The sequence below is a fragment of the Oreochromis niloticus genome, linkage group LG1 (genome assembly GCF_001858045.2).
Source record: "Oreochromis niloticus isolate F11D_XX linkage group LG1, O_niloticus_UMD_NMBU, whole genome shotgun sequence".
NCBI lineage: Eukaryota > Metazoa > Chordata > Actinopteri > Cichliformes > Cichlidae > Oreochromis > Oreochromis niloticus.
The window spans coordinates 5199886-5221939 of NC_031965.2; the positions used below are offsets into that span (position 1 = coordinate 5199886).

The window sequence follows — 22054 nt, forward strand, 5'->3', positions numbered from 1 at the left end:
GTTTTAAATATACAGTTACAGAAAAAATATTCACAAATGTGTTGATTGACGTTTTCACAAATATACTGAGAGCTGCAAACGTGTCATTCAAAGTTTACTCGCATTTATTTTTTTATTTTTTTTTTACTAATTACAACCACAACTCTGTGATTACAACCTCTCAAATCAGTGAATACAGTGGGGATTATTATACAAGTGTCATTTTGAACTTGGTAGTTTCATTATAGCATGATAATTGTTGGTAATTGATTATAATTGGATTTTATTTGTCTATGCTGTCAGTTATAGTTCTTAGAAAGAAAATCCAAATTGGCAAAAATTGGCATAATCCCTAATCCATGTATTCCATCATTAGAATTTGAAGAAACAAAACATTATAAATTAATGTGAAGCTCCAGTAGCACTTTCTAGTGTCACACTATTAAGCATTAACAGGGTATTATCAAGTACTTCATTTTATATATGCATTTAATCCTCCCTAGTATGTGGTTTTTTTATACTTACACCATGTACAGCAATCACTGATACTACATCTCTGCTAGCAATAATCATAATCATAATCATGATCATATTCATAATAATATAGCTGTATTATAAATGGCATAATATGGAGTAATGCAATGTAAAAGGTGAATTAAGCTCATACCTTGATAATGCTTAATAGTCTGACATTATTATGCATTATTATTAAGTGCTAGCAAAGTTTCCCACTCTGTCTTGAAAATTAAATTAGATTAAATTAAGATTAAAATCTTACTCACTCACTTCCATTCAGTTAGAAACTTACTTTTGTCTTTAGGATTTATAAACTGTAACCCCTCCCTGTAAAAAACCCCAAAACAATGCAAAGAGACTACTGTAGTTTCTATAGATTAAATGGAATGTTTGCTTGTTAAAACAGAAAAAGATGAAACAAGCTATTACCCATATCCATCTTCATAAAGTACAGATACATGGGTCAGCCAATCATAACAAAACTTTGTCCAAACATTACTACGCATACAGCGTTCATTAACATCTGTCTTTTTTTATCTTTTATATTTATTTTATAAATACCAATTAACTTTTATCACTTATTATGACTTTCATTTCATCATTGTTTGTTTCACGTGTCACTTTTACCGTACATTGCCTATACTTCACCGTCACCAAAACGTTCCTTTTTCTTTTGAATTGGGGTTGTAACAGCTTGATATCTTGAGCCAGTTATACAGCAATTATTCTTATTATTCTATCTTACACATGCAATTACCTCATGTCACTTTAAATGTTTTATTTTTTTAAATTTTTTTTACATCAAATCTGTCAGTCGTAGTTTTATAAATTGATCTGAAATTGAAAAAGAAGAAAAAGAAAAAACTTTTTATGTTTTCCTAAATGAAATATACTTGATTTGGTCATACCCAAGTTCCACTGTTGTTTCAGGTACTGTTTACCAAGAAACAGAATGGAAACCATACTTCAGAAAACACTGCCATGAAAGTCACAGGAAGACACTTCTGCTCAGGTGAATGGCATTAAAAATATCAAATTTAAAGGCATTTTAGGTACGCCAGAAGAAAAAAACCATGAAGATTTTGCTTACAAGGGCTCCCCACGAATTCCAACAAATACTTTATCGTTTTAGTATAGCTGATAAGAGGTAGATATTCATCCTTTGCAGGTGAACAAAACCACAGGAATTCAAGTACAACACGAACAAGCAGGTAAACTAAGTATCGAAAATGTCACTCATTTTTTAAGTAAATATTTGTAACAGTGCTACTGACATGAAATTCTAACCAGATGTCAGTAACAGCCCATCCAATCCACACATGCCAACAAATCAAACCATAGATGTCCATATATTATGTGTAAGTTTTAAACATGGCTACTGAAATGTATCCAAAAGCCTTTGTTGGTGATGTCAGCTTCGAGATGAAAAACTATGCATTGCTCAGGTGGGAATTTTGGCCTAGTCTTCCTCATAAACAGTCTTCAACCAGCAGACTCTTATCAAGAACGTCTCTGTACATTTTCCCCACTCATCCTTCATTTAATTATATGAAACATGCCAGTAACGTAAGCTGAAAAAATAGCCCCACACCATGATGAGTCTATTTATACTGGTCCATGGGAGAGTAAATCAAAGATTCATAACAACACATCGCCAAACTTCACCGTTGGTATAGCGTTTCTTGGATAATATGATGATGATCTCTATTATGGCATCCAAACAGTTCAGTTTTGGTCTCATCTGAACAGTCTTTATTCTCCCAGCATTTCACAGGCTTGTATAAAAGTTCAGCAAACTTTAAACGTACTTCAACATGCTTTTTATTCAGCAATGAAGTTATGCATGGTGAACATGGATACAGGTCATGGGGGTGCAGTGCATTACTTAATTTTTTCTTTGAAATAACAGTACCTGCTGATTCCAGGTGTTTCTGTAGCTTTCTACAAGTGGTTCTTCACTGCTGGACAACTCTTCTGATTATTCTTTTCACTCCTCTGTCTGAAATGTTGCGGGAAGCACCTGGTTGTGGCTGGTTTTTGGAGAAATGGTTATGGTCAGATTATGGTCCCAACAGTGCTCACTGGAACCTTGAGTAGTTTAAAAATTCTTCTGTAACCAATCCCATCAGTATCTTTAGCAACAATAAAGTTGCAAAGGTCTTGCAGAGCTCACTGGTTTAACCCATCATGACATTCTTGCATGACACCTTGGTAATGTTACTTTTTATCAGCCATCAGGTGGGACTGAACAAGCTAATATTAATTTGCACTAAGTGGCAGGATTGCGTTCTAATTACTGATAGATTTCAGTTGCTGTCATGACTTTCTTCATGTGTTTAACCTGTGTCCCTTTTCGTTATTACAAATAACTTTATGGACATCTATGGTTTGATTCCTTTGCATGTGTGGATTGACTGGGTTGTTACACACATAGTAAAAATTTGATGCCAATAGGAACTTTAGAAATATATTTACTTGAAACACTGGTGATGTGTTTCATACTTCTTTTACCTGCTGTAAATGTGAGGTATGAAGTTAAAACCAATAAACGATATCAGCATAAGTTGACTAAGAGCTGTGCAATGTGCATGTTTACTATACACACAAGAAGAGGAAATGTCTAATGCCACACTATTCTCATAAAAAAGGAATGTATTTCATGCTTTTATCACGTGTACAAATACGTCTATTTTCATGTGATCATCTGATAATCTGAGCTTGTTCATTACTGTTGACTTAGACTGTTAAAAATGGCATGAACATCTGAACTACTCGTGAGCAGCCCTCGGGCAGGAATTGAACTTTTTGTGTCAAAAGTCCTTGAGTGATTTAACAGACTTGGCCAGGTTGCTGTAGAACTCGGCCATGCTGGAGGGGAAGAATGAGTCAACCACAGAACGAGGGAGGTAGCCTCCTAGGTCTGTTTGGAAAAAAGTCAGCACCTGGGTTTTGTTGGGCTCTCTGGAAAAAACCAAGGGGGGAAAAAAGAGAGAAACTTTTAACACACACACACACACACACACACACACACACACAAATGAAATGCAATGTATTGTTTAGTTACCGACCCTGAGACGGGGACACAGATGCAACCACAGGGATGGTTGAATCCTCTCACGTAGCCAGACTGGGGAGGGCAGCTCGGGTGAATTGTATTGGTAGCTTTTTGGTGTCACACAAAAGATACAAGCACATAACCATATGAGTCTATTTATACTGGTCCATGGGAGAGTAAATCAAAGATTCATAACAACACATATTTGAGAATATTAGATTGTAACAATGTAAACGTGTAGTTTAACCTCATCACAATAAAAATGCTATTGGTAAACATGTCTCAAGCATATGAACAATTTAACCAGCATATTTTGCATCAGTTCACTGCATTGGAGTTCCTGAAGCTCCACTGATCTAAAACTGATGGCATCTTCAAAACATATTTGGTACATATTTACCCTATGATTTTAAATCCATATTTTTGGGGTACATATCCCCAGACATAAAGGGTATAGATAAATACTTATTTGGTGTGCTGCTGGCTGGAAGTAAAAAGGCACTGACTAAAAAATGGTTGACACAGGATCCACCAACGTTAAACAGCTGGATTGATGTAACTTTTGAAATTTACAAGATGGAAAAGATAACTTTTTTAGTGAATCTTGAGTATGAGAAATTTGTAAAACACTGGGGAAAATGGTTTCGCTATATGAGTCCTATAAGGCCAGATATTGCTGATACTCATCATTGAAGGAAAGGCCAGGCACTTTTCTTGCTTGTTTACTTTGTTTTTGATAATAACATGTACTAATGGTATGTTACCATCTGCTACCGAAAGTGTTGGTTTTATAGCTGCTCCCTCTCTGGATGTATATAGTTACATATTATACCTGTTTATGCGTATGTTTCTCTGTTTTATGTGTTTGTTTGTTTGTTTGGTTGGGGGGTTTTTTTCTTCCTTTTAAAATTTTTACCCTTATATGTGAATTTGTGCTTATATGTAGAAAAAAAAATAATTTTTTTTTTAATGTGATGGCGGTTATTCAGACTACGGTATATATGACTCTGAGGACAAAAGACGCCATCAACAAACACTGTGCTTTTCATTTTTGTTTCTTTGTATGACTTTAATAAACACTTGAATAAAAAAAAAAGAACAGGCTGATTAATGGCAGCGCTGCTTTGCGGTGCAAATGCTTCTAATAATATAGTGATTTTACCTCACTTATTTTCTTCTTTGTCTATCTATTTCTCTGATGAATGTCTTATTCATTTATTTATTATGTCTATTTTTGACCAGGATACGTCTTTCAATGCACACCATAAACAACTATGTAGGACTGTTTTCTTCCATTTGCGCAACATCTCTAAAATTAGAAATATCCTGTCTCAGAGTGACGCTGAAAAACTAGTTCATGCATTTATTACTTCCAGGCTGGACTACTGTAATTCATTATTATCAGGATGTCCTAAAAACTCGCTGAAAAGCCTTCAGTTAATCCAAAATGCTGCAGCAAGAGTCCTGACAGGGACTAGAAAGAGAGAGCAGATTTCTCCTGTATTGGCTTCCCTTCATTGGCTCCCTGTTAAATCCAGAATTGAATTCAAAATCCTGCTCCTCGCATACAAGGTCTTAAATAATCAGGCCCCATCTTATCTTAATGACCTTATAGTACCATATCACCCCATCGCTGTCCCCGACATGTGCTTCCTGTTTTATTTTTGATAGCCCTGTTCTGTGTTCAGCTTCTGTCCCCCTAGCTGTGTTGCCCTACAGTCTCCCATTCCCTGATTTCTCCGTTGTGTATTTTAGTCCTCTGTCTTCCCCCTGCTTGTTTTTGCGTCGTACCCTCAATATGCTGTTTTCTCCCTTCTGTGCTCCTTGTAGTTCCTAGCTCTGTTTCCCAGTGTCTTAGTGTTTACATTTAAGTTCGTATTTCTAGTTCCTCGTTTTCGGTTTTATTTTCTGTATGAAGAGTTTTACAGCCAAAATAAAGCTGCCTTCTTTAGTTCTCGCCTTCGTTGTCCGTGAGTCCTGCATTTGGGTCCAATCTCCTGCCTGCCACACAGCGATTCATGGCAAAAACTGAATTGACTTTATGGCCAGGGAGTAGGTCAGCTACTTTAATCAGCCAGTTAAAGCCAGTATTTTCAACTCTACTGTTATCGTGTCTTTTACAATAAAGCAGACTTCTACATTCGTGATATCAATGTCAGGGAGAAAGTGTCTGAGACTGTAAAGTGTCTGAAACTGTAAAGTCTCTCACTGTTCATGCACTGCATTGTGCAGGTAAAAGTCAACTGTGCATTGCACATGGACAGCACTGCTTAAAATAATAAAAAATCATTCATAAAGTTAGTTGCCTCTGTGTATACCACTCTGCTTCTTTGTCATACATCGAGTTGCCAAAATATCTTTACATTACCAAGTTGGCTCTTGTAAGTGTTGTTATCTTTAGAACTTTGGGCTGTAGCTCAGGTGGCAGAGCAGGTCAGCCACTAATCAAAAGGTTGGTGGTTCGATCCCAGGCTGCCTCCTGGCTGCATGCCAAATATCCTTGGGCAAGATACTAACCCCATGTTTGCCTACTGGTGGTGGTCAGAGGGCCCGGTGGTGCCAATGTCCGGCAGCCTTGCCTCTGTCAGTGCGCCCCAAAGCAGCTGTGGCTACAATGTAGCTTGCCATTGCCTGTGTGTGAATGGGTGAATGACTGAATGTAGTGTGAAGCGCTTTGGGGTCCTTAGGGACTGAGTAAAGCGCTATACAAATGCAGGCCATTTACCATTTGGGCTGTGTCTGTCAGAGTATTGCTGCTGGCTGAGTGTTCATTACATTTTTCTGTCATTTTGTCTTTTACTGCTCTCACTTTACGAGCGCACTGGTGTATATGGCTGCAGTAGCCCAAACAGCACACACCTCCTCCTAAGGCTGTTTTTATGCTCACCGTGTCACTTTTGTCGCATGGCGATTTTCACATCACATCCTGTGTTGCAACACATCATTTTTGTGGCACATCGCCCGGTCGTGCAACATTTTTTTTTTTACCTGGTGCGTTGTGCCATGGCCATTGCAGCTGCGTTGAAGAGAAGTGTACGATCGTGCTGTTTTTTTTACCACCATTTTAACGAGAATCCTGCACAGAAGCTCAGAGATATACTGACACACAGAGGGAGATGTTGCAACCATTTAAAAATTTGAGTATGTGGAAGGAACTTTGTCAAGTGGTTGTTTTTTGCAAAGTCCTGACTTCTGGTTTTGACTTCTTCTCAACTTTATCAGCAAGTGTGACGCAATATTATCTGAGTGGCGACACCTATCATTTAGGAGAAAACTGCAGCGTCTTCTTGCGCCTTAACAGCGGGTATAAATGACTGCATCTGTGTGATGACTGTGGGGCGGCGAGTGAAGCAGCCACTGCAGAGGGTATACTGGCACCTTAAAGGCCACAGTACACCCACTGTAATGGTCGCTTTGCCCTCTGCCAAAACCTCATTTCACAGACACTTGTATTTATACCCACCATTACGGCGCAGAAAGCTGCTGCAGTATATAACAATATAGGTATAACCACAAGTGTCGCTACTCAGACAATATCACCACATAAGCTTTGATATAGGATATGTTGTTGTCAAAACTGGAGGCCAAGGCTTGGGACTCCATCTGTGTATCTGGAGGTTTCTGAGCTTCTTTGCTAAAATATAACTAAAATGGTACAAAAAACCCTTCAAGATCATACACTCGTTTCTTCAACCCATCTTACAAAAACTGAGAGGCGGATGACATGTTGAGTATAGTGGCACTGTAAACTGTGTGCCTCAAACTAACCTGACTTGGCTCTAACTCTAATCTAACCACATGATTGGGTCAGCAGCACGGTGCTGAACCAGTCAATGCTGTTCATTTCTGTGCAAGTGAGCAAATTTACAAGTGATCAGATAATTATTTCTCCCACGATTTATCCTAATCATAATAACATCTCAAAGAGCCGTGCACTCACTTCTGGAAGTAAAAATGGTGCTTTAGTGCGCATCACAATCAACCTTAGAAAGTAAAAAAAGACAGACGTGCAAGAAGAGGAAGAGACAAAAATTGAGTCATTACGCACCATTTGAAGAAATGCTGCCATCTTCGTATTGCTTAATTAAAATAACATCTACAAAGTCTCGTGGCGCTATGATGCCCATAGCTGCTGAGGGCGTGACTGTTCGGCAGATCGAGATGTCCTGTACAAGAGCGGACGACAAGGGAATGTAGTCAATAAAGCTTAACAACAAACAAATATGATACACATTTTGATATCAGTTCATCCAGAAAGTATTTGCAGTGCTTTACTTGTTTATCATGGTACAACCTTATTCCAAAATGAATTAAAGTATTTTTTACTCCTAAACTTTACACACAACACTCTATAATGACAAAGTCAAAATGTTTGCTTGAAATTATTGCAAATTTACTCAACCCTCTGGATGCGATTCCTGCTCCATCTGAACACTTGCCAGTGTTCCTATGCTTAAGCGCTCCTATCAGTTACACCAGTTATCACCTGGTAACTAACTGGATTAGAATATAGTGGTCTGGAAAGTAGGCCCCAAAGACCTGAATAGAGCAACCTGTAAGAATTGAGCAATGTTTTAAAATTCAGAATTTCGGTGAGAGGTCTGCTATCACAATCATTTCATAGACTGCTTTCTTATTTGTTACATTCTGATCGGTATTAAGCAGTTAACTATCAGTAAAATCACATATAAGTTATGATTCTGTGTTTTAACAATTACAACATACCATTTCTCTCATTCAGAATCATATATAATGATGGGCAGGAGACATTTCTTATCTTTCACATTCCTGCAGCCAGCCTCACACTCACTAAGACACTAATCTGCCAAGGTCAAAGCTGATTCATGTCTACTGAATTTCTCATTCATCATATTAGACTTTGTGGCGTGAATGAGACACGGCGAGTGCACAGGTCAGGTTTTTGGGCCATTTTATTGATTGAAGCGGCAGCTCACAGACTGCCAGCCGTGCATACACCACGCCACAACTCACAACTCTCTCTTCCCAAACCCTGATTCCCCGTGTTTAACACTGAGGGTGTGATCACGGATGCCGTGCAGGTGCGTCCGCACAGCACCACAGACCACGCCTCACCACAGACTTATACTTTACATTTCTGATTAAAATTAAAGATGATTCACTTATAGCAAACTGACACAAAGATAAACTCTGTATCACCTGTAGACATTAAGCGCTTTTACCCTCTCTCAGATGTAATGAGAGGTAAACCAGGAGGACTTCAATATCTTTCAGTTCCACCTCTCTCTTGACAGTTGACCAGGTGATGAGCGTGCCATGTTTCCTCCAGATATGACATTTAGCATTCAGACCAAAGAGTTAAATCTTTGTTTCATCAGATCAGAGAATTTTGTTTCTCTAATCTGAGTCTTTCAGGTTCCTTTTGGCAAACTCCAGCTGTCATATGCCTTTTACAAACAAGTGGCTTCCATTCTCTTCCCACATAGCAATGCTGGAGAGTGAGTGGACTGGGCATCTCCTTGACTAAGGCCCTTCTAACCCAATCACTCAGATCAGATTACTCTAGGAAGATAATTGGTGGTTCCAAAGTTCTTCCATGTACAGGTGATGAAGATCACTGTGCTCACTGGGACTTTCAATGCTGCAGATTTTTCCTGTACCCTTCTCCAGATCTGGGCCTTCATACAATCCTGTCATGAAGGTCTACAGACGATTCCTTAGATTTTATGGCTTGGTTTGTGCTCTGACATAGACTGTCAGAGGATCTTAGATAGATGTGTTCCTTTCCAAATCATGTCCAATTAACTGAATATGCCACAGGCAGACTCTGTTCAAGCCTTAGAAACATCTAAAAAATGATCAGTGGAAACAGGATGCACCTGAGCTCAGCTGTAACTGTCACGGGAAAGACTGTTAAGTTACTTTTGTTTTTCTATTTTTAATAAACTTGCAAGAATTTCAAGCAAGCATTTTTATTATTATTTTTATTTTTTTTACATTTCATCATTATGGGGTATTGTGTGTAGAACTTTGAGGTGAAAAATAAATTTAAGCCATTGTGGAGTAAGGCTGTAATATGACCAAATGTGGAACAAGTGAAGCGCATATGCATTTAAAACTGCACCAGATAAGAATTTCATTTTAAAATAAAGTAAATGACTTTTCCTACTTGATCCAATTCATCAGTTTTCATTAACAGACAAACACATAACCATGACAAGAGATGTGAGAAGTGCTTTCATTCATACTACTTATTCATAGATGCTGGTTAATATAAGATTTCTAAACAGTTTTGTGGAAAGCAAAAAAAAGACAAAACAAAAAAAACTGATGCAGCTTTAAATAAAATTTAAAAAATGAATGACTTGATGGAACTTAAAAGAATGTAAGGGAAAAACTACAGTGGGGCAAATAATTATTTGATCCCAACTGAATTTCTAAATTTATTCACAAAGAAATGAACAGTTCCTAATTTTTCTGGTGGTTTCATTTTAATGAAGAGAGAGACATAATAGTTACTCAAAAATGCAGAAAAAACACATTACATGACAGTTGTAAATTGATTTGGGGGAAAAAGTATTTGATCCAAGCAAACATGACTTGGTAATGAAACTATTCCTGGTTGCCAGGTTTGCACGCATCTCAGGACGGGCTTTGGCCCACTCCTCTAGAAACTCTCTAAAGCAATTTGAAGGTTCAATTCCCTCCATAGACGTTTTATATGAAAATAGGTCTGGGGACTGGCTAAACCAATCCATGACCTAATGTGTTTGTCTTTTTCTCGCTCCTTTATTGCCATTGCAGTATGTTTTGGATCACTGTCATTCTTGTTGACCCATTGCTCACTGGGTTTTATGGTACGCAGACCTGTCCATTGGCCCCTCAATACAGTCAAATTGTCCTTTACCCTTAGCAGAAAAACAGTCCCAAAGCATAATGCTAACAATGCTGTTCTTGATGTAATGGTCCCAACTGCCTTAATCACTAAGATCATTAACAATTCAATTCAATTCAATTTTATTTATATAGCGCCAAATCACAACAAAAGTCGCCTCAAGGCGCTTTATATTGTACAGTAGATAGCACAATAATAACAAGTTTCTCCCCTGTAGTTGTGAACTGATCCAGCACCTTTCTCATGATTCACCTTATCCCATGAGGCAAGATCTCGCATGGAGCTCCAGCCCAAGAGAGACTGGTTGTCATTTTATATTTCGCCCATTTCCAAATATTTGCACCAACAGGTGTCACATTTTCATCAATCTTATTTCATCCACACGTTGAGATCAGTAGTATATGTAATTTGTTGAATGACTGTAGGAGACTGAATTCTGATTGATTTGTACAGGATCAAATACTTACCTCAATAAAATTCAATGGCATGCAAATCAATTTATAATCTTTATGTAATGTGTTTTTTCTGGATTTTTGGTTGATATTCTGTCTCTCTTTATTAAACAAAACTATTATAAAACTTTAAAAAAAAAAAAAAGAATTTCCCCCAGTGTACCTGAAAACTCTATGGTTAACTAAAAAATAATAATAATGATCACAAAACATTATTTGAACAGAAAGGAGACAAAAAAAATAACACACCTCTGTAATTTGTTCCAGAACCTCAAACCTTTTGACATTGTTGTCCCATTTGACTCTGAGTCCGTTGGGTACCGGTTTAAGACATTCCCACACTTTTTCAGGAGTGCCGTTGACAATCCCGTCACCCTTATAACTGCCAGTGTAATCAGATAATGGCACATAGTCAGGAGAGAAGATTATGAAGGCAAGACTACCACATTCTTGTATAAGAAAACAATTCGACCTACACACACAGATAACAGAAGCAAAACATTCTGTTATAAATGTGACTTGCAAAAACATTCACATGCAGGTGATGCACTGAGCATTATTAAAGATCTAAATTAAAGTATGTAAAGTAGACTCACTAACTTTTCTGAAAACTTCAATGGCTTCAAATTGATTCCTTTAAATAGGAGCTATGAAACTATCAGTCCAAAAACAAGACATCTAATTTGACAACAGCCCATTTTTATCCATACACGCAACCCGTGTCTTTCCTGAGTTTTGCTGTTAAAAGGGAATTTTTCCTCCCATCTGTAACCAAATTCTGGCTTAAAGAGGATTATTGGATCATTTCGGAGGGTCTTTACTTTATGTTGTAAAGAACATTGAAACAACTGTTGTTGTGCTATACAAATAAAAGTGTACTGAACTCAGCATAATAATACACTCTGATTTATGCAATGCAGTTTAGCTATATGTCAATTTTTAGAGAAATTCTGAGGTTCATCATCATACATTAGAATGAGTAATAATGATCTGCTGTAACTTTACAAGCTTTCATTAATGAGGCCAGTGTAATTAAATAATATATATTTCACTCATATTTAACCTCCTAAGACCCGAACTCTTTCATGGCATGCATTTTTAATTTCTCTTTGCTATTTGGGCTGATTGGGACCTGATGAATGTGAAAACAAAGAATTAGATGTTTTGGGGTTTTTTTACCTAATATTTGTTTCTGAAAAGATGAGATCCACATATGAGGACAGTGGTAATATAATGTCCTCGTAAGTGGATATCAGGCCCTTGTAGAGCAAAATTTAGTATTGTGGTCTAGACAACCCAAAATGTGACGTCCACATGTGTGGACGCCAGGTCCTAGGAGGTTAAAGTGGACATTTCTGCTCTCAAAAACAGACACAGATGTAACACTGTCTATGTAGCTGGACTTAAGAAATAAACATGTTTTAAAAACTTGAATCACTTAATGCCATCTTGTGGCAGCACACTGGTTGCAGTCAATAGATTTGCATTGGTTTCTGTTAGCTAACCAGTAACATAACTGATAACTGGGTGGAAAATAAGAACACTAAAACTAAAAATCAGTCCCAGAGGGTCACTTTTGTGCTGCCCCTGGCAGTAACAATGAGTTAGTTTTATCTTAAGAAACTGAGAATATGCTGTCCACTGTCAGTCTGTGTCTCTTAACCAGTAAGTGGGTTCCTTATCGTTTGGCCAGCTGCACTGAAAAGGGAATTTCCACCATGAACTGGTAGATTCCCCTTGATACCTGAACTTTACAGTCAAGAACACACACTGCTCTTTTTTTTTAATCTGAGTTAAACTGGAAGTTGAATAAAATCCTCCACAGATAAATGTATGATTACAATTACTGATAAAAAGAATATGGAAGAAGTGTATTCCAAAAAAACAAAAACAATATTCCAGGAGCCCCAACAAGCACAAAAGCTTTCCTGAGGCATTTCTGGTTTGACATGTTTTAATTCCATCATTCTAGGAAGTCACCATTGTCCTTATTCCTGTTTTTATTCTTACATCTGCACAACGTTTTCTCCAGAAAAGCACTAATCTGTATATTTCATGTGCGCTTAATATTTCAGGAAACCAATAGTGCAAAAGAAGTGAAAAAAGGCAGATTTCTCACAGATTCCCCGGGAACTCAGATGAGGGTCGCCACGACACAATGACATCATTCTGCCAAAGAAAACGGTACATTAACTGTGAACAGCATTTAGTATTCTGTGTCAAACAGGCAGGGTATATGTGCACACACTATTCTCTCTGAGACATCACACATATTTCAAAACACCAACATAGGTCAAAAATTATATTCCTCAATATGCTGCATGTGTCCTAGAAAGGTCACTATCCAACACAATAATTTTGATGAGGAAAGAAAATGTATGGCTTGTTTACATCTGCCAGGAAAAAAAGCCTTGTGCTTCAAACTAATGACAAGAATGTGCTCAGGACAGAAAACCCCCGAGAAATGTTTGCCTATAATGGACCGTGTCAGGTTTGTTGAAAACCTATGGAGAGAAATTTGCATGAAGAGAGTTACAAATATATATTATAGACAAGCATAAACTAAAATTTACAAATGTGCACAGTGATTTGTGTGTAACCTTTGGGTACTTACAAATGCGTGCTTCAATTCACATACAAAAAAATCAGACCACACATAAAATTTTTTACAAATGTGTCCATCCAAACTTGATGTGCACATTTAAATAAATAGCGGTCATTTGCGTGCAACTCTTTTAATTGCAGCTGCACAACTCGAATCATTTCTTTAAAGCTTCTTGCGGATACAAAAGTCTAAAATACATAAGATCCGCAAATGTATGGTATGTTCAAGTCCCATAGGAAACATCTGTGACATCTGGGCTTCCACTCTGTTCCCATTTCTTTTTCTAAATAAACAGACCAGTTCATCAACCCTCTATTAGAAAACACAGATTTACAAGTTACAAACACTACACAGTAACCTACGAAGGTTAATGTGTGGTTTAAATAAGCTGCTCTTCCGTGCTGGACGTTCTTTGGTCAGTGCATAGCTGCAGATGGGGGAACACTATGGTTGAATATCCCTGTGGATCATCCTCTGAACTAGGTATATGCTAACGAATCTCTGTATGTTTGAATATGGATAAACCAGGTAGTGTGGAACACTTTGATGCTGATCTTACTGTTCTTGGATAACAGCAGGCTATCATATTAGCTTAATAACTAATCATGAAGTTTGTCATCTGAGTTCATCACCAAGTTAAACGGTTTCTGCTCTCAGCTAGCATCAGCTTAAATAAACCCTGGAGATGACGATGAATTCCTACCAGTAGATTTACCCACAAGAGACTGCCAGCAATCTGCCAGGTCTCTCCTAGCAGAGAGACTTACCTCAAAGTGTTACAAATGCATACATGATCTACAGGTGTAAACTAAAATTTACACATGATAAATGGACTGGTTCTTATATAGCATTTTTTCTCTTTTTTCTATGTTTAACAACTTTCTATCTAACATTCTCGCACATTCACACATGGACGTGTGACTGTGATGCATCAGAGAGCAACTTGGGGTTAGTATCTTGTCCAAGGATATTTGGCACGCAGCTTGGAGCAGCCAGGTATCGAACTGCCAAGCTTTCGATTAACAGATGACCTGCTCCTGACCTATAGTCATGTACTGTACAGTGTACAGTGATTTCTGTCTAACTTTGAGGACTCACAAAGTCCAATCCACATACAAATACAAAGCAATTTGACAGATGTGTAAATCCAAACCTGAATTGTGATCATTTAAGCTCAATTTTTAACTTTTATTTAAAAATAGAAGTAACAACTCACTTACAAAACCTTAAATGGATGTGCATGAATTGCCTGCTACTAGGAACCCATGACATCTAGACTTCCTCTGTATTCATGTTTTTTCTTTTGAATTTTTGTTAAATAAAGTAGAATGTCACCGTCTACCAGAAAACAGAAACAAAATCCATTTTGCTTCGGCAGGCTCCTAACTAAGAGATGTGACGTGAAAGTATCTGTGTGGCAGCCTTAACAACAGCTGTTCCAATTCTCCAAATAATAAGGAAAGGAGCTTCAATGCTTCCATTAGCATAGGATACACTGGACCATCCTTTATGAAAAGGAAGGAGAGAACAGCGTCCCATAATTCATTGCAACAGATATAAACAATTGCGCAGATCACGGAAATTATAACTGTAACTGCATTTTCCATATCATAGCATAAATTCTTGATATATTTAGAGTTTTTAACAACAGTTTGTTAAAGTAACAGCTGAACTCTGAACATCACACTGCTGGATGTGCTTAACGTTCTGTATAATCAGTGTTCATTGGTAATGTCATTTCCTGTAGTTGAGTCTTTAGGATTTATCTTTTTACTTCAGTACAAGTCAGCTGGGATCAGTGATGGATGGAGGAAATTTTACTGCAGTTACAGAAACTCTTAACATGGAGGAGGAAAGAAGTTCCAAAAGAAAAATATAAGAAAATAAGATCTAATTTTATAAGTATGGAACAGATTTACTAAGTGAGGCAAATTACTGTCATGTCGCAATTGCAGGATGATCTAACAATGCACTGTAATTTATATACAAAGATGCAGCTAGTTCACTTTAGTGAAACCAGCATTCTGGCGAGAGAATGTGAATTACAGACTCAAAAATTCAATGCAAACTGAATTGCGTCTCTAAAACAGCGAGGCAATTCAGATAAATGAGGCTGAAGGAGAATCAATATGCTTTTGATATAAGAAATAACTCTGATAAAAATCACAGAGTACAGTGCAAAGGGTTCAGAGGATTAGGACTCAGTACAGATTTATCCAGAGGAGAGCTCTAGTAGAAACTGGTCCATACTATAAACCTTCCCTACCTGTGTAAACAGCTGATCTGTGCGAGTCCGGACTCCGGACTTTCCGAGCACGAACTTGCGTACTTTGGTACTGAGAAACGACCAATATGTATTCTATGTCTACTATTCAGCTGTAGTCAGTACAGTCAGTAGTAAAACACATGTTTCACTTTTCGGTAGTGAATGAATGGGATGCAAAATGTTATTAGCAAAGCTTTCAAGTTAGAAAGCCCAAACTAACGTTTGTGAACTCTGAACTACCGACGCGGGCCACGTCAGTTAACCCACTAGACCAGAGAACAGCATGTATCTCGAAAAAGTAGGGATATGGTGTTGAGCTCATATGAGGCAGTAAGAAACATTTACCGATTTCTTGCAGACTTTCCATCCAGACTCATCCTTCCTGTAGCTCATCAAGCAGTCGGCCACTGCTTTCGCTTTATGTTGATAATCCATTTTAAGGAATAACAATTAATCTTGCTCACCTAATCCAAAGTAGACTGATTAAATAACTGACGGGAGACAGAAAACTGAAGTCACGCTGGATCTTAACAATACAAGTCAGGTCCAGCGGCTAAAAGTACCTAACGAAGGCTAGAAACGCAAACCCTGGTCAGGTTAGTGTGGACCACCGCTACAAAGCTAGCGTTAGCCAGAATGAATGAGACGAGCTACGCAGCGGCCACATCGCTGAGCAAAAATGTTCCATTGGATTAGGGTAGTGTGCCTTTCCGTCCCTGCCTGATTTGAGGCATTAAAATTCTAATTTTGTACAATTAATTTCCCCAAAGTACAAACAAAACACCGGAATCAGTTATTGAGGTATCGCGTCACAAAAAACAATAAACTTCCGGTAGCTTTCAAAACAAAACATCTATAAACTTTATTTAATTACTTTTCATTCATTCATTAAACGTTTACAAATAAATTTCAGTGAACTTTTTAAAAACTTAATTCCAGTATTCCCATGATAAAAAGCCCAGTGGCTTGTAATAAAGTGATATACTTTTGATTTAGGGAGAGCAAGCTCACATCTATCATATTTTGAAGTCCCTCGGTCCTTATAGAAATGTCTCCAGCTTCACACACACCCGCCCTCTTCCGTGATTACAGTCACCTCGGATAGAATTTTATCTATCTATCTATCTATCTATCTATCTATCTATCTATCTATCTATAATAAAAGGCAACCAAATGTAATTATTTAAGTTGTTTATGTTTTTATTGCTGATGTTACACAAGTAGACACATTCTTCTATTCTATGCACTTCCACAATAGCTAGTGCAATTATTTAACAGCATCAAAAGGATATGGAATCACACAAACACAGAAAGGAAATTACATTTTTGTGTGCTTTCAGTGCAGAGTGTCAATTAATACCTGATGCTACATATATTATTTAACAGAAAAAATTCCAACATTTCAAACATTGGAGCAGACCAGATCATTTGATTCAGTGATTTTTAGATCAAAGCTGGTTTTGGATTTCTTTTTGGCCATTTGTCCTTGCCTGGCTCCAGACTTCAGATAGCGCTCCTTGTTGTGGATAACCTGAATATACTGGTCATTGCTGCTATTCTGCTGGTCACTGCTCGAGGCCAGGGAAGCTGAGTCTGACTCAGTCTGCACATTCTCCAGCTTTTGCTTCGTCTTGGACTTCACATGAGGCTCAACATGCCTGGCCCGAGTTTGAGACAGACACTGTCTTCTCGGGGAATGAATGTGACATCTGGTTCGCAGAAGAAGAGGGTCAGCTACTCTCACATTGGCCTGTGACTCAGAGTGTGACTCTTCATCTCCACAGGCTATTTCTCCTACTCCATCCTCCTCTTCATGTACGTCTTGAGCCCCATATCTTCCTTGAGCTGGGTGGTTTTCTTTGGATATAGTTATGTAGGTTTCTAGACGGTCACCAATGTAGAAATGTGCTGGCTGTTGGAGGTTAGATGGTGAGCGGGGCCGATGAGTTTTCCCTAGTGACATCTTTCTCCTGCCTTTCCCTTGGTCTTCCTCCTCATCCTCTTCACTTGGGTGTTGCTGTGATGCGTGGGACTGGTAAGGACGTGGTTTACTGTGAGCATTGCGTGGTGTGTACCGTCTGACATTACGTGGGTACAGTTCCATGATTTCTGTGGGTTCCTCCATGAAATAATGGCGTGGGATCCGTGTGGCTGAGCGCAGCAACTTTTTCCTGGGTTCATGCTCATTGACAATCACATAGCGGGTGGTGTGACCACGGCGTCCTCTATAACTCTGTGCAGTGATGATCCCAGCAGCTTCAACTGGATGAACAGAATGTATAGTCTTCCTGCACAAGGGGTCAGAGTGAATACTGTCAGAACAGTGAGGTGGAGAATTGTATACCATGTGATGATAGGACTTGGATCTGGAGGCACCACTAGGACCACCAAGAAATGGTGGAGGCCTGTAATGAAAAAGGACAACAATAACAATCAGCTTTTGTGTTACAGCAGATTACATTTCTTTGTTTTCCATGGATTACAAATGTCAGTGCTCTCCACAGCACACTTGTGTTGTCGAACAAGGAAAAATGGTACCGTCTTTACATATCTCTGCCCCCTGATAAAATGCTGATTAAGGATTATTTAGCTACAAATTAGGGCTGAATGTTTAATCCTTGTTATATTAAAATCAAGAGGCACTTGATTGACAGCCATTTGTACTCAATGACTGACTAAAGTCTGGAACCCATGGACCAATCAGTTTGGCAGCATTTCGTTGAATCTGAGCGGTATAACTCGGTTCCCTTTGCCACAATACAAACTTTGTCTCCACCATGTTTGACAGATAATTTAGCATATTTTGGATCATGAGCTTCTGCCACACATTTCTCTTCCCGTCATTTTGGTGATAGTAATACTTGTTCACCTCTCAAAATATTTTTTTCAGAAATATGTACACTCTGTTAGATGTTTTCTGGAGAAGTCTAATCTGGCCCTCTTGTTCTTGAGTGTAACCAATGGCTTGCACCTTGTTGCAAACCCTCTTTAATTTAGGCATCTCTTGCTTATAGGTCCTTGAGAGTGTTCTTGACTTAGCTAGATGTTCTACTTTTGTTTTTCTAAACCATGGAAATCATTTTGTCATTGTTCACTTTGATTGTCTTCCTGTGGTCTTTCAAGTTTCTTGGTGTTGCTGTGGCGAGTGCCTTCATTCTTATTAAGAATGTACCAAAGTGTTGATTTTGACCACCCCTAAAGTTTTATAATATTTGTATTTTGTTTTATCGGCCCAGTAATAGCCTCCCTCACTTGCACTGACATGTCTTTGGGCCTCATATTTAAAATACTGTTAAAAGCTTTGAAATAATTTGAAATTCACTACTGTGGTGTACAGAGGCAAAACTATAAAAATTGTGTCAATGTCCAAATACTTTGGGGCCTGATATATACATATTATTAATAATATCTCTATATACATGTTAATAAGCTGACTTTAGGGGATGTGGAAGCGACAGAGACACATACTAGCAGGATGTCCTAGTCATGACTTAATGTTTTATGTCTTTGTATGACAAATTATAGACCTATTTTTTAGATTATAGTGAAATCTATACAGATTAACATAACAGGCAGCATGAGAGAAGTTTACTTCTGAAATGTCATAGGTTAGAAAAAACAGTTAATCTTTTAAATATATATAAAAAGCAACTTTTTGAATTGCCTGATCATTTTTAATTTACGTTTTTTTCATTACCAATATTTTACAGTGGACATTAGAAAAGAAACTTTCTCAATAGGCTGTATATGTTTTACCAGATTTGACCAAGTCTGAGTTCCTCCATTAGCAAACTAGACTGAGACTTTATCAAAACATATCATTAGGCATCGCTCCTGGGTATAATTTCACAGTGAATATATGATACAGGAAATTTATAATACAGTTTCACTATATTCATCATTTAAGAGTTGATGCTGAAGTTTAAGAGGTGTAAACCTGACTGGTTAAAGCAATATGTCAGTGTGTGAGACCTGTTAGGAATGTGTTCCAGCCAATGTTTGGGCAGTACGGTTACTGCTGGACATCTGATAGATCCGGCCACACCTCCTCTGTTCAGGTCTCCTCTAGTTACTGATTTCGTGATGGTGCGGATGCAATTCCCACGATGAACAGGGGAATCAAAGTTTGTGGTGCTGCTATTCTGACAGGGAGATGGGGTGTGATTAGAGGACTCTTGGCTGGCGATGTTGCTTTCCTCATGATCTGACTTTTTGTCTGCAGCAGCCTCTGGAATCTGTAGTCTCGCTGTAGAAAGGTAATACAGTGGTGTGAAAAAGTGTCTGCCCCTTCCTGATTTCCCTTTTTTTTTGTATGTTTGCCACACTAAAATGTTTCAGATCATCAAACAAATTTAAATATTAGACAAAGATAACACAAGTAAACACAAGATGCAGTTTCTAAATGAAGGTGTTTATTATTAAGGGTAAAAAAATCGACACCTGCATGGGCCTGTGTGAAAAAGTTCCCCCCTTACCTAATAATGGGTTGGGCCACCAGTCAGTTGGGCCTTTGTGGCTGCCTCAGGACTTGTAATATTTGCTGTGATAAATAGAACTGTGATTTCTGCTGTCTGTCAAAACATCCTGAAGGAGAATGTGCAGCCATCTGATTGTGACCTCAACCTGAACTGCACTCCTGCAGCAGGACAATAATCCAAAACACAGCAGCAAGTCCACCTCTGAATGGCGTAGAACAGGATTGTCCAACTCCAGGCCTCAAGGGCCGGTGTCCTGCAGGTTTTAGATGTGTCCTTGATCCAACGCAGCTGATTTGAATGGCTAAATTACCTCCTCAACATGTCTTTAAGTTCTCCAAAGGTAATGAACTAATCCTTTGATTCAGGTGTGTTGACCCAGGGTGATATCTAAAACCTGCAGGACACCAGCCCTTGAGGCCTGTAGTTGGACACCCCTGGCTTAGAAAAAAACAAAATGAAGACTTTGGACAGGTCTAGTCAAAGTCCTGGCCTGAACATGACTGAGATGCTGTGACATGACCTTAAAAAGATGGTTCATGCTCAAAAACTCTCCAAAGTGGCTGAATTACAACAATTATGCAAAGATGAGGGGGGGGGAAATTCATCCACAGTGCTGTAAAGACTCATTGTCAGTTATGGCAAACGTTTGATTGCAGTTGTTGCTGCTAAAGGTGGCCCAACTCGTTATTAGGTTTAGGCGGTAATCACTTTTTCACACATTGGCTTTTTTCCCCCTTGATAATAAATACCTTTAGAACCTGTACTTTGTGTTTACTTGTGTTTTATTTTTAATATTTGAGGGTGACAAACATACATAAAAAGGTAAATCAAAAAGGTAATCAATAAGGGGGCAAACATAGAAGACTAGAGATACCTGCAGCCATCTGGAAGACTTTCTTCTTGTCTTCAGTGCGCTCCTGAGAAGGTTTGAAAAAAATTTGACTTAAGATGCACACCATTGTACTATCATTACATAATGGCCAGTTTAAGACTCCACTATGTCATGTCACACAGTGACATGACAAAGTATTTGCTCCCTCCCTTCCTTTGCATATGTGTGAGACTTAAATGTTTTAGGTCAAACAAATTATAATACTGACAACCTGAGTAAATACAAAACACAAATGCGTACAGACAGTATTTATGTTTACAAGATTAAAAATGATAAAAATTTCCACTCCCCCTGTGTGTGGTCTTCATCCTTCTAGCTAAAGCGCTCTAACAGAGGCCTGGAAGCTTGAGGGTCCTTCACAATTTATTTGTTCCTTCCCAATTGAGGGTACTGCTCCTTGTGGCTGTTTATCTTGTAGTCAAATATCTCAACAATGATGATATGTTTACTGCCTGAATTGACACCAAAAAAGCCTGAATGGTCCACACATGGATACTAGGGTGCTAGGCACTGTACAAGGCTAACAGTGTACTTAATGCGACTTTGGAAGACAAACTCGAAGACAATCACAAAGGTCACCATCAAGTGTGGGCATACCGAGGTGATGCCCACTTCTGTATAGGCCTCAACCCTCTAAAGCAGTTTATCAGTAAGATTGGATAGGAATATATATTTAGGTCTGGAGTGACCATCAGCCATCTCCTGTACAAAGAAATTATGATGTACACCAGGAGATCCACTTCAGCATCAACTGTGAGGACATCGTGATCTTATTTGAACTGGATAAGTTTGGTTCAAAACAGAGGAAAGGTGATGCAGACTATTAAGCCAGAAGGGAGAATAGCAGATATGCAGAATAGCTACAAGTTCCTGGGTATCCCACAGGCCAGTGGGAACCATGATAAAGATGCAAAAAGGTCAGCCACAGCCAAATACC

General features: G+C 38.4%; 2 protein-coding genes across 2 annotated transcripts in view; both read right to left on the minus strand.

Annotated features, from left to right (window-relative positions):
* Window positions 1-229: 229 nt before the first annotated feature.
* On the minus strand, window positions 230-16575 carry stard5 (StAR related lipid transfer domain containing 5). The gene is made up of 6 exons (XM_003458476.3): window positions 16093-16575; window positions 12996-13045; window positions 11126-11258; window positions 7599-7716; window positions 3564-3657; window positions 230-3456 (listed from the first exon to the last, which is right to left on the minus strand). Exons 1-6 carry the CDS (start codon window positions 16180-16182, stop codon window positions 3306-3308), a joined length of 636 nt encoding a protein of 211 aa, XP_003458524.1. The 5' UTR covers window positions 16183-16575; the 3' UTR covers window positions 230-3305.
* Window positions 16576-16943: 368 nt separating this feature from the next.
* Window positions 16944-22054, minus strand: part of tmc3 (transmembrane channel like 3) — a 34015-nt gene continuing 28904 nt past the window's right edge. Inside the window, exons 21-23 of the mRNA XM_025911058.1 lie at window positions 21100-21142; window positions 19720-19993; window positions 16944-18152 (exon numbers count right to left, since the gene is read on the minus strand). Of these exons, the coding sequence (XP_025766843.1) occupies window positions 17150-18152; window positions 19720-19993; window positions 21100-21142 (1320 nt within the window). The 3' untranslated portion in view covers window positions 16944-17149. The remainder of the gene's footprint in view (window positions 18153-19719; window positions 19994-21099; window positions 21143-22054) is intronic.